The following is a 12,286-nucleotide window of genomic DNA, read 5'->3' as shown; positions in this document are numbered from 1 at the left end:
TTTAATTTTTGAAAAAATTTAAATTTTTTGTAAATTTTTTAAAAAAAGTTAAAAGTTACAAAGTTTTAACCAGTAAAAAACGATTCTAGACCGCCGTTTGGGCTCGGCAATAAACAGTAGGTCCCATATCTCATTGACCTAATATGAATCGGGGTGCACTCATTGGTATGAGAGAAGTCTGCCTTGTTCCATCTGGGATGTTTGTGGAACAATTATTTTTATAGCCTCATTGCCTAAAAGGTGAAGGTGTAAAAATGGCGCCCAATAACAACATTTTACAAAGTTTATCATATTGTTCATATCCTCGTTACTTTAAAGATTGAGTGTAAAATAACAAAAAATGGCGCCCAATTGCAACTTTCTACACAGTTGACGAGTTAAACACGTGTGCTAAAGAATTTTTGCGTTTTAATTTCGCAATTTCCAGTTTTTTTTATGACTCAGGGTTACTTGTCCTCAAAACAAATAAAAATCTCATTACTTCTCATAAACAGAGAATAACATTGTTTTAATACATAAATATACGCATTCGCATGATGTGACATGTTTTGAAAAGTAATTTAAGAAAACAACAACCAGAAAACGGCTATCCATCAAAGACTGCCCGAACACCATCAAGACAATCACGTGCGTCATTCCATTGTCCAATACAAGAAAAAAAAAAAAACAAAAAAAAAAACGAAATAAAAAACATTAGCAACACTCCTTCAATCTCATTTGGCTGCAGGCCATCATAATTCGCAAGAACACTACGCAGCAAATAAAAAGCAAGCGGTGTTTCGGACAATACTCTAAACACTTTCTACCTTACGGTTAAAAAATATTTTCACATATACAAAGATTCTATAGAGACATACAAGCTACATACCTACGTAGATATGTAGATATGAAATTGACAAAAGATCTCCACAAATCGTGACATTTCAATATGGAATGATCCCAACGATGATCCGCCTAAAAAGAAAAGCAAATACAACAATGCATCCATCACATGCTTTGTTTTTCTTGGGATACACACCCCCTTCTAGTATTGGCAAACAATTAAAAAGTCCATATTTCCCTGACTCCCACATAACCACACAATACATACATATCTAAATTATATACATATCTTTCACACATATTTATGGCTAATATATACATAAATCTTCCTCTTCTTATTTTCTTTTGAAAAAAATTATATGTACCTTTGTTTTTTTATCCACTAACGAAAGTCTTTCCATTTTCTTCACATTTTCTTTGCAGATTAAATGGCCGCAACACAACAAAATCATCGGAATGTCACGGTTGCCGCAGATGAACCAGCCGCCTCTGACAGTTTGGTGAGCAAAACGAACAATCATCACTCCGCGCCACAGGACAAGGAACAATTCGAAGATGTGGACAGTGCAACGGCCGCAGTTGTTGTGCCACCCGATAGTGGCTGGGCCTGGGTGGTCATGGTGGCATCTTTCCTCTGCTGTACCATCATTGATGGCATCGTTTTCTGTTCGGGTTTCATTCAGGATGACCTTATCAAGGAGTTTAATGTCAGCAAATTCTATGTGTCCTTTGTATCGTCACTGCTGAGTGGTTGCTATTTGATGGCTGGTCCATTTGTAAGTGCAATGGCCAATCGTTTTGGTTTCCGGCCGGTAACTATAGCGGGTGCTCTATTTGCAGCATGCTGTTTTGTTTTGGCCAGCTATGTGCAGAGCATTGAATTGTTGATGGTGGTGTATGGTGTGCTCGGTGGCATTGGCTTCTGTATGGTGTATATTCCAGCTGTGGTCATCATTGGTTTCTATTTTGAAAAGTGGAGAGCTTTGGCTACTGGTATTGCCATGTGTGGTTCCGGTGTGGGTACTTTTGTGTTTGCCCCTCTCTCCAACTACCTACTAAAAGAATATGACTGGAGAACCATGTTGAAGGTCCAAGGTTTGATTATTGTTGCCTGTGCCATCATTGGTATTGCCTTCCGGCCCATTCAACCCCTCACCTTGGCTGTTACCGATAATGGTGTGGAAGAAGACAAGGACAACAAGAACAAGGCCAATGGCCATGGCAACTCTGTGGCGCCCAAACCCCATTTTGCCACCACCGCCTTTAGCAAACCCCTGCCTGAAGGACGTTTTGCCTACTCCATGCCCAATTCGGCCCACAACACCTACATGGGTGCCTCACCCAAACACCACTATCCCACGGCAGCTGAAGTCTTCAAGGGAGCCAATCTGGAACGCCGCCTTTCTGGAGCTTCTGGCAAGGGCACAGAACTGAAGAACATGCGCAAGTCCCAGCCCACAACACCCAACGGCGAACCCTCACAAATGACCTTCAATCTCCACAAGGAACTCACCACCGTTGGCGAAAATGAAGAAGAAACCGAGAATGAGAACTTGTTGGTTACCGAAGCCAAGCCCACAATTGTTCAAGCCCGTCGCCACACCGTTTCCGGTAGACGTCCCCAAAACATTGGCAGTCGCAGCAATGTCGGTTCTCAGCATGATGTCACCACCACCGTTACACGTCCCATGTATCGTGATGATGCCTTCTTCACCGGTTCCCTTACCCGTATTCCCCAATACCAATCCCAATCATCATTGGCCTATCACATGTCCGTTACCCGCCTGCCCACCAAACAAGATCAACTCGAAGAACGTGAAAGTGGTTGTCATTTGTGCCCGGAAGCTGTACGCCGTACCCTCTCGACTATGTTGGATGTGACACTCCTCAAATCGCCTTCCTTCATGTGTTTGGCTTTCTCTGGTTTCCTTACAATGATGGGTTTCTTTGTCCCCTTCACATTCTTGAAACCACGTGCCGTTGAGGGTGGCATGGATGATAGTGCCGCTTTGCAAGTCGTGTCCGCCATTGGTTATTTCAACACAATTGCTAGGATATTCTGCGGTTCCATCACCTCCTTCCCCAGCGTTAAGCCACTGTGGTTGAACAACATTGCCATTACTGCCGGTGGTATTGCCACCATTTTCAGTGGTTTCTACATCACCACTGCAACTCAATGGACCTTTGCTGTACTCTTTGGTTTCTGTATTGCCTGCTTCTCGGCGCTGAGATCATTGATTGCTGTCGAAATGATTGGTTTGGAAAAACTGACGAATGCCTTTGGTTTCCTGATGTTGTTCCAGGGTATTGCTGCAACAATTGGTAGTCCCATTGCAGGTGAGTGAAATAATAAATGTGTAGTAGTGGGTGTCCCAAGGAAAAGTTTTTATGTCCTCAGCCTTAAGGTTACACTTTGGTACGAACAAAAATGTGCCTAATCGAAATAATAGGTTTGGGTCCCAAGTATTTTTGAACGAAATCCATTTCGAACCATTTAGATACGTTTTAGCCCTGTTCGTCCGTCTGTTGTCATAGCAAAGCAAACATCATTTTAGATTCTAAAATTTAGCAACCTGGATTTTCTACGTCCATTTAGAATCGGGAGACAGGTCAGTGGATTTAGCTAGGCACTTAAAAATATGCAGCGTTGCGTGCAGTACCAATCAACATGCAGGGCATGTTGCACCATGTTTTACGAGGAAGGTTGGATTCTGTTGTCCTGCTATCAGGGTTGAATCATTCCACCGCGTCCTCTCGGTATGAAGCTGATCGGCTAACAGCAAAGAGGGTTTATTTGACTTAGTCTAGATCCGCAGTTTATTGATAAGTCCTGATTAGGCGTGATATTTACGTTTACAACGATTTTTATACTCTTGGAGCACAGATTGTCTTCTTCTTAAAGAGTGGGGTTGGGTATTAGCTCGCATTGGTAAATAATCTATCGGCGTGGCCTCTAATGTTCCTGTATTAATTCCCATAAAGGTGTTCAATTGTTTGTCGATGCTCCTTACGGGAGGACTATTTAGCCAGATTGAAGAGCCGTATTCAGCTGTAGGTTACACCTGGTCCAGGGCTGTACACAAGTTGTACTATTAAAAGTGTAGGGTTCTGTCAAGGGTTACACCAAAATATTTCGGGTTGAAGTTTTGACAGAGGGTGCCACCGTTAACATTTATTAATAGTTTCCTGTACCTCGATGTAAGTGAGATGGAAGTAGCAGACTTCTGTTTACGAGAGGCTGGGGTTTTGTTTCCATTTGTGGCAGTAGGATGATATTAAAAATAAGTGTGATTCCAGAACTTTAACTAAGATTTTAAATTTCATGTTTTGTATTGCGATTGCCATACCGTTTGCATAATTAAATTTGAGGGAATATCATGAATGTAAAGATTAAACAACGTTTAGGCAAGGACTGAACCCTGGGGAAGACCCTTATTGATTTTTTTTTTGTTCTGCGAGAGCTGTCGTTTAAGAGGACACTAAAGCTGAAAACAGATCCAACGTTTGAGTAAAGTTTTTGTGTCATTTCTGGTAGATGAATAAAAGACAAAGACATGAAAAAAAATGATTAGATGCTCATGGAGCAACAATACGGGTAAAAATTGGTAAAAAAAGTGCAAGTATGATTAGATGCCAATGGAGCAATAATACGGGTAAACAACTGGTAAAAAGTGCAAGTATGATTAGATGCTCATGGAGCAACAATACGGGTAAAAATCAGTGCTGATTTTTCTTTATTCTTCTACCAGAAATGACACAAAACTTTACTCAAACGTTGTATGTGGTTTCAGCTTAAAAAGTCAGTCGCTTAGCATGACATGTACGATGTTCAATGAACGCAAACAAACGAAACGATTCCAGTACCATTCACACAAAGTCACAAACTTTTCATATTTTCTGAATCGTTTCGTTCTCAAAACAAAACGAAACCACAAACTTTGCAACTGAAGGAGAACAAAACTGTACGATTGCTGAAATGTATTTCGGCTATGCTATTTCGGGTTGTTTCATTCACGAACGAAACAAAATGAATCGTTTGCAAACGTTTGTTGTGCGAAATAATAAAATAATTACAAACACACATTTGATTGTTAAACAACGCACTTAGCTAACATCAACATACTTTTGGAACATACAATGATGGATGTTTTAATCAACCAGCAAACGATTGAAATGTTTATTGTACGGTTTCGTTTTCTATGATTTGTTCATCAGTTGAGAACTTTTCGCTTTCCATTTTGTTCGCACACACCAATGTAAACAAAACGAAACTAAACAGCGAGTTCGGTCAACTTGGGTTATGTTTCGTTTTGTTTCTATGGAAAATACGAAACGAAACGATTGCAAACGTTTCATAAAGTTTATTCCCGTACGCTGATGATGTTGCATATTATAGTGTGGGAGATTATTTTGTTTAGTTTGCATCCTGTCGAAATCATTCTCGATTTAATTAGTGAGGGCCGGTACTTGATCCGCGCAACATCGTTCCCTACGGAAGTCTGCTTGTTCATTGGGGATAAATTGTTCAATTTCGTCTTCAATGCGGCATATATTAGACAATCAAAATGTTTTGAGCACTCGAAAACAGAGCGATAGGTAGATAGCTCAATGCTTCTTCTGGATCTTTACCTGGTTTCGGTAGCTTTAGACCTTTTTGAGGGAGCGAGGGAGGTAACCAGAGTGCGTACGCTGTGTAGAGTAAATTAATTTTGATTCCGTCGATTCCGGCGTCTGTTCCTTGTTCCATTTTTGAGAGAGCATGATTGATTTCCGTTGTAGAGAAATGATGTGAGTATAGTTCGTTTGGGGTTGTGTTGTTACGTAGGCGTTTAACATAAAAGTTGATCTTGTGTGAAAATGGTTTGTCTTGATCGGCTTAGATAGCTTTATTATATGAGAAACGCTGACGTTTGGATTCACGGATGGGTTTGAAGAGAAAGACTCCAAGCTTTGCGACTGGAGTGATCATATTGTTGACAGCGTTGACTTACACCGATTTTCTGGCTTCGTCAAGACTATTTATTAGCTCATCTGCGACTTCCTGACTTTGTGTGAAATGGAACTCTTCCACAAGTCGTTCGCTTTCTTCGTTTCGGGAAGATAACATTTTTTCTATTGATATTTTCGCATTGCACTACGGCAAATCTCTCGAAATTCTTTGTCGTAATAAAGTTTTGTGATGTATTTCGACAAGTCAGTTTTCATAAAATTTCATCTTGGTTTTGGGTTGGATTATATGGATGGTATTATAACACCGATATCTATAGTTGATATTATTATATATTGGGTGGTGGGTCATTATATATGGGTGCCAGCGTGGGTGCAAAGTAAGCACGTCCGCCTTGCATTCAAAAAGTCGGCGGCTCGATTCCTAGGCCGGGCAAAAACATCATACTTTCCAAAATACCTCTCAGTGTAATGTAGGCGACATTTTCTGATTATTTGAGCCATAAAAAACTTATCTACAAGTGGTGTTGTAAGACCCGCCGTTTAGACACAACTAAATTTGTTGACCTAACTACCTGTAATTAAGCGTTTGATGTTCTCAGAGGCCACAAAATATCTCCACCAAAAATTGTCATCATAGGTCCATGTTTCGGTATAGCCCCCATATGATGGTACCTCCCGATTTTCGGTATTTTGAGGGTTTTAGCAACATTTTTTGACCGAAATAACTATTATTTGAAGTTTTAGATTCACAGAGGTCACCAAAAATTGCAAACAAAAGTCCATGTTTTGCTATAGCCTCCATATAATGGTACCTCCCGATTTTCGGTATTTTGAGGATGGTTAGCTAGCTTTTTTGACAGCTAGCCAACTGCAAAATTTTTCAATATGATTTTATGTTTCGGTATAGCCCCCATATAACGTTACATCCCGATATTCGGTATTTTGAGAGTTGTGGTAACACTTTTTGATCGAACTACCTGAAATTTAACGTTTGGTATTCCCAGAGATTACGACTCACCTCCACCAAAAATTGTCAACGTAGGTCAATTTTTTGGCAATTTGTTACTTGAGGTTCCTAGCGATCACAACACGTCTCTACTGAAATTTGTCAATACTTTTTATCTCAAAACTTTTCCACAAAAATTGTCAATTGTCAGGAGTTTAGCGACATGTGTTGACCGAACTATCTGTAATTTGACATTTGAGGTTCCCAGTGGTGACACAATTTCTCCACCAAAAATTGTCAACATGGGTCCACACTTTGATATATCCTCAATATAAAGGTGGCGCCCGATCTCCACTTAAAATTGTGGACAGGAAAGAAAACTAAATAATATGTATTTTATGGGTACAAAAAGTTCGGCCCAGACGAACTTAATGCTTTTTTACTTGTTATTTCTGATATTTGTCTCATTGTGAATATCAAGTCTTGTGTACTTCGGTCGGTAGGGTCTCAAACTCCACTGTTCGTCGTCGAGTTGGTCGTCAATTTCATTCCTAAGCTTGTTTGTTAGGATTCTTAAATAGATTTTTCCTGCAACTGATAGAAGGAATTCTCTTCGATTGTTCTGGCACAGTTGGTTATCGACCTTTTTGAATATGCTGTTGACGATGGCTAACTGCCAGTCGTCCATGCTAAATTTATCACTTCGTGAAGCACTTCTTTGCCTGTCTCTCCCATTTATTTCAGCAATTTTGGGGCGATACTAGACCACGTAGTAAGTCTTGACTAAGTTCTTGCTTTGCTATTATATTTGTTCTGCCTTCATTTTCTTGGGATATTGGTATTTTTCAGCAACGGCCATCCAATCATCATTTAGTAGCTCCTTAAAATAATCTATTCGTTATGTCTTGTTGTTCCTTGTAACTGTTGTAGTTTGAAGTATGAAGTTGTTGAGGTATGATTTCCATGTTAGTTTTTCTCTGACTTTGTATTTAATGGTATCCTTTCACAATCTTGTCGCTTGTACGTTGTGATGCCCAGACTTTGCAAAGGCAATTGGTCTGTTCCTTTACTTTTAAAAATGGTAACAGTGGCAAAAAATGGTAAAAGTGGTGAACTGCTGTCATATAAATTTTATGCTTTTTAAAGGGGAGTACAAACTAACAGTCAAAACTGACAGTCAACGTACTTTAAGTACAATTTTCCGGCAAATAACAAATTTTATTTAGTTAAAAACGTTTGAAATACAATAGTTACGGTATTATTTAGAGATTATAAAAGAAAATTTTCAATTAGGCTTTGCTATGCACGAAATAAACCTCGATGACTGTCAGTTTTGCTTGTCAATGTGTACTATACTTAAAGTAAGGGAACACCTCAGGTCCGTAAAGGAACACGACTAATATGTATTTCTTGTGCGCAAACCCAGGGATATCTTATTCAGGGGTGCCAAGTTGGTGGTTTTCCCGCTACTTGTGGTGATTTTTGACGTACAAAAACCACTGTTTAAGCAGGAATGTCAACTGCTTTAAGGTAAAAATCGCTTCAGACCTCTGGTGCGTATGTGGCTGTAGCGATTTTTACCTCGGAACAGTTGGTATCCCTGATCTTATTGTTTAACGCACACAGCAATGTTGTTTTTGTATAGTCAGGCCATGAATTGGTTTGTCTGGTTACAAATTGTTTATACCAATTGTTGTTGGTCTTCTGTTAACACAAAAATTCCAGCAAAAGAGAGCAGTTCGTGAGAGACATTTTTACAGTTCTTTGATGCTTAAAATTTTTTGTGCGAGGTTTTCCTTTGCTAACCACGACAGATGGGAATAAAGAGAACATATGTTGTTGTTGCAGTCACGTTAAGCGGGGTACACACGATCAGTTTTGACTGTCGATTTTTCGGAAATATCGATAAATGTCAAACTGTCCAGGAACTAGAGCTGGCAAACCATCGATATTCGCAACATTAGATATTTTCGATATAATGTTTTAAAACATCGATTGCTATCGATATTATCGTTAAGTTGTTATCGCCATTAATTTGGATATAAAAATGGCGGAAATGTCAATGATTTTCTTGAAATTATGCAAAAGTAGTTCACAGAAATGTAAAGGAGAATAAACAACTGCTTTTATTTTATGAAAAATGTAAAAAAAAACATTTTTTTACCGAAAAATGTGTACGTGTGACTACGGACTTTCTTTCTTACACACACATAACCGAAAAACAGCAAAATTTCTATTTATTTCAATGGATTTCAGGTTAGGGGTTTTTATTCCGATAATATCGATAGGCAAAACTATCTATCGATATTGATTTTTTAAATAACAATCGATATTATCGATAGTGTCATCGATTTTTTGCCAGCTCTATCATGCAACCGCAAAATGTTTTGTGGTTGCTGGACGGTTGGACAGTTATCGATAACTGCGAAATATCGACATTCAAAACTGACAATGTGTACTGCTCATAACGTGTCGTCCACTGCACTTCGCCGCCTACTTCCTATGCTATATTTAACAATAGGTGTGTCTGGTTACCCTAAAATTTGTAACAATAGGTCTGTCTGTTTACCCTAAAATTTTTAACAATTTGCACCAATTGTTGCTGGAAGACGTCTGTTAACACTAAAATCCAGCAAAGGAGAGTGATTCGGGAGAGACATTTTGACAGCTCTTTTACTGAGAGTTTGCAAATTCTTGCTGGACAAATTTCTTCTAGCAACCACTTGCAACTCTTCTTCTTCCTGAAAGCAATCTATCATCTGTTTTTAACTTTTCGTTGATTTATGCTTGTGAAAATTAAAAACAATTTTATTATGGAAATAGCAAGCCAAATTGTGTTATTTTTTTGGAGAACAAAGTTGCAAAGTGGAAAAAATACTTTTTTGGTCATTTTCTTATTTATTTTTAATAAAATACAACATTTTTGCTTCCTTTAGTTACTTCATTGGCGGACAAATTGTTCTGTTTTGCCAAGTCAGCTGATTGCTTGCTGGTTTTTGCTGGGAGGGTGTCTGTTTACTTTTTACAATTATCTTGCAAAAGAGAATAAAAACTCCTTACTCTCTGATAAAGTTCTTGCTGGACAATTCTTGTCTGGAAAGTAACCAGACAGACCTAATTATTGTGCAAATAGCAAGCCTAATGGTATCGTTTCCTGTTTTTTTTGGAGAACAGAGTTGCAATGCCCCTTTTTTGGGGCATTTTCTTTTTTTATTTTTATACCCTCAGCCTTTAGGCTATGGAGGGTATATACACTTTGATACGATCAAAAATGTGCCTCATCGAAATAATGGTTTTAGACCCCAAGTATGTTTGGACGAAATGTGTTTCAGACAATTTGGAGTCGATCTAGCCATGTCCGTCCGTCTGTCTGTCTGTCTGTCCTGCTGGCTGGAGCGCACGATAACTCTCGAACGGATGAACCGATTCGGTTCAAATTTTGGGTTTCGTAATATTTTGCCCAAACTTAGTTTAAGTTCGAAGATGGGCTATATCGGTCCACTACTTCCGGTACCTCCCCCACAAAAGTTCGAAAATGTTCGGAAAGTTTGTGCGCACGATAACTCTTGAAAGGAGTAACTGATTTGGTCCATACTTTGTGTAGCGTAAACTTTCTACCAGGGTAATATGAGGTTCCAATATGGTCTCAATAGGTCCACTCCTTCGGGTACCTCCCACACAAAATTTCGGAAAAGTTCAGTTTAGGGCCATCTCTCGAATCGCTTTGATTTTTGTTTTAGAAACTTGTATTCACTGCCCTCTATACGACGGTACAAGTCCCATCAGGGGCAAGTCCATACTTCCTGAGAAAATAGCATTAAAGTTGCAAAAAACCCCTATGACACTGTGTGAGGGGTTGGAGCTCAAGATAACTCTCGAACGGATCTGCCGATTCGGTCCAAAATATGGCCTTAGTAATATTTTGTCCAAACATAGTTTAAGTTTGAAGATAAGCCATATCGGTCCACTCCTTCAGGTACCTCCCCCACAAAAGTTTAAAAATGTTCGGAAAAATTGTTCGTACGGTAACTATTGAAGGGAGTGACCGAATTGGTCTATACTTTACACATCCTAATATATCTACCAGATATGGATCAGGTTCAAATATGGACTATATTTGTCCACTCCATCCGGTACCACCCACACAAAATTTCGGATAAGTTCACTTTAAGACCTCATATCGAATCAATTAATTTTTGTTGAAGCAACTTGCATTCGCTGCCTCAATTACGATGGTAAAAGGTTTTTTAGGGGCAAGTCCATACTTCTTGATCAAACTGCCCGAAGAGTGTAAAAACCCCCTATGGCACCATATGTTGTGGCTGCCATTCCTCTTGGTATCTCCTTCGCATATCTTTTGAGCTTTAATACTAATCAACCTTTTTGTCGGTTCAAACGCCCAAAATTTTTAAACCCCCTAAACACACATATTTTTGGGAAAAAATTGTTTCCATACACACAGGCTGAGGGTATATCTCTGTCGGCAAAGCCGACTGATACTTTTTTTACTTGTTAATAAAATCAGCTGATTGCTTGAGGGATTTTGCTGGGAAGGTGTCTGTTTACTTTTTACAGTTTTCTTGCAAAAGAGAATAAAAACTCCTTACTCTCTAAGAAAGTTCTTTTTGCAGAATTCTTGCTTGGAAAGTAACAAGTAAAATAGGTCTTAATTTGGAGTTGATGATCTAAGTTCATTAGCCTTTTCGGTTACTTTTCGAGAAAATTCTTCTTGGGACGTTTTAAATTTTAGAATGTATCTTGGTAAAAAATCTCCAAGATCTGTAATAAATAAAATATCAATTAATAATTTATCTTTAAAATAATCATTTTTTGAAAATATTTACCTTTTCATTTCCAGGTGCCTTATACGATGCCACCAAGGATTATAATGCCTGTTTCTATTTTGCTGGTGGTCTAATATTGCTGTCGGCCTTCCTCTGTTATCCATTGCCAGCGGTGGCTAGATGGGAGAACAGACGTAATGAGAAGAAGAATGCACTGCCTCAAGCTTAAAAGATCCACTTTTTCAGTTTCGCATATCAAACAACACACCACACACACAATCATACATATACAAAAATCATCTTCATTTAACTCCGCCCCCCTCAATTGTAATCATCCATTTTGTATATTTCAAGCCGAGAAATAAAGGAAGTACAAAACAAAATAAAAAACCTATACATATATAGATGAAAATGCCTTCCTTCCTTTCAACGAATAAAAACAGGAAACTAAAATAAAAGAAAACTGTCTTCCAGACCCTAGTGAAAAAAAAAAACAAAAGTGGACAATCAATCAGAAACTTAGAAATGTAATAAAAAAATTATATTGAAATTAAAAAAAAAAAAAACAAACAAAACAAGGAACAGAAACAAAAGAAAAGAGTGAGCCAAAGTTCCTACTAATCCAAGGAATATGAGATGTTGAAATTGAAATTTTGTAGAGGTATAGATGGAATGTTGAAAAAGTCTCCTTGTAACGAATTTTGTTACCTCTGTTTTGTGGGACAGTTTTTTGTTACTTTTTTTTTTGCATTTCCTTGTTAAAAATAATGTTTATTTTTTTTTT

The 12,286-nt window shown here is 38.4% G+C and overlaps 1 protein-coding gene across 12 annotated transcripts in view; it reads left to right on the top strand.

Moving 5' to 3' along the window:
* LOC141386441 (monocarboxylate transporter 9) overlaps window positions 1-11,965 on the top strand; it is a 95,016-nt gene extending 83,051 nt beyond the window's left edge. For all 12 annotated transcript variants that reach the window (XM_073954912.1, XM_073954916.1, XM_073954910.1 and 9 more), the window contains 2 exons: window positions 1,246-3,159; window positions 11,577-11,965. In XM_073954912.1, the coding sequence (XP_073811013.1) occupies window positions 1,251-3,159; window positions 11,577-11,731 (2,064 nt within the window). In that variant the 5' untranslated portion in view covers window positions 1,246-1,250 and the 3' untranslated portion in view covers window positions 11,732-11,965. The remainder of the gene's footprint in view (window positions 1-1,245; window positions 3,160-11,576) is intronic.
* Window positions 11,966-12,286: the final 321 nt, after the last annotated feature.

Source organism: Musca autumnalis, unplaced genomic scaffold, assembly GCF_047663935.1.
Source record: "Musca autumnalis isolate F117 unplaced genomic scaffold, ASM4766393v1 scaffold_5, whole genome shotgun sequence".
NCBI classification, from domain to species: Eukaryota; Metazoa; Arthropoda; class Insecta; order Diptera; family Muscidae; genus Musca; species Musca autumnalis.
The sequence above is the reverse complement of the archived record's forward strand: the minus strand, read 5'-3'. Positions and strand labels throughout refer to the sequence as shown.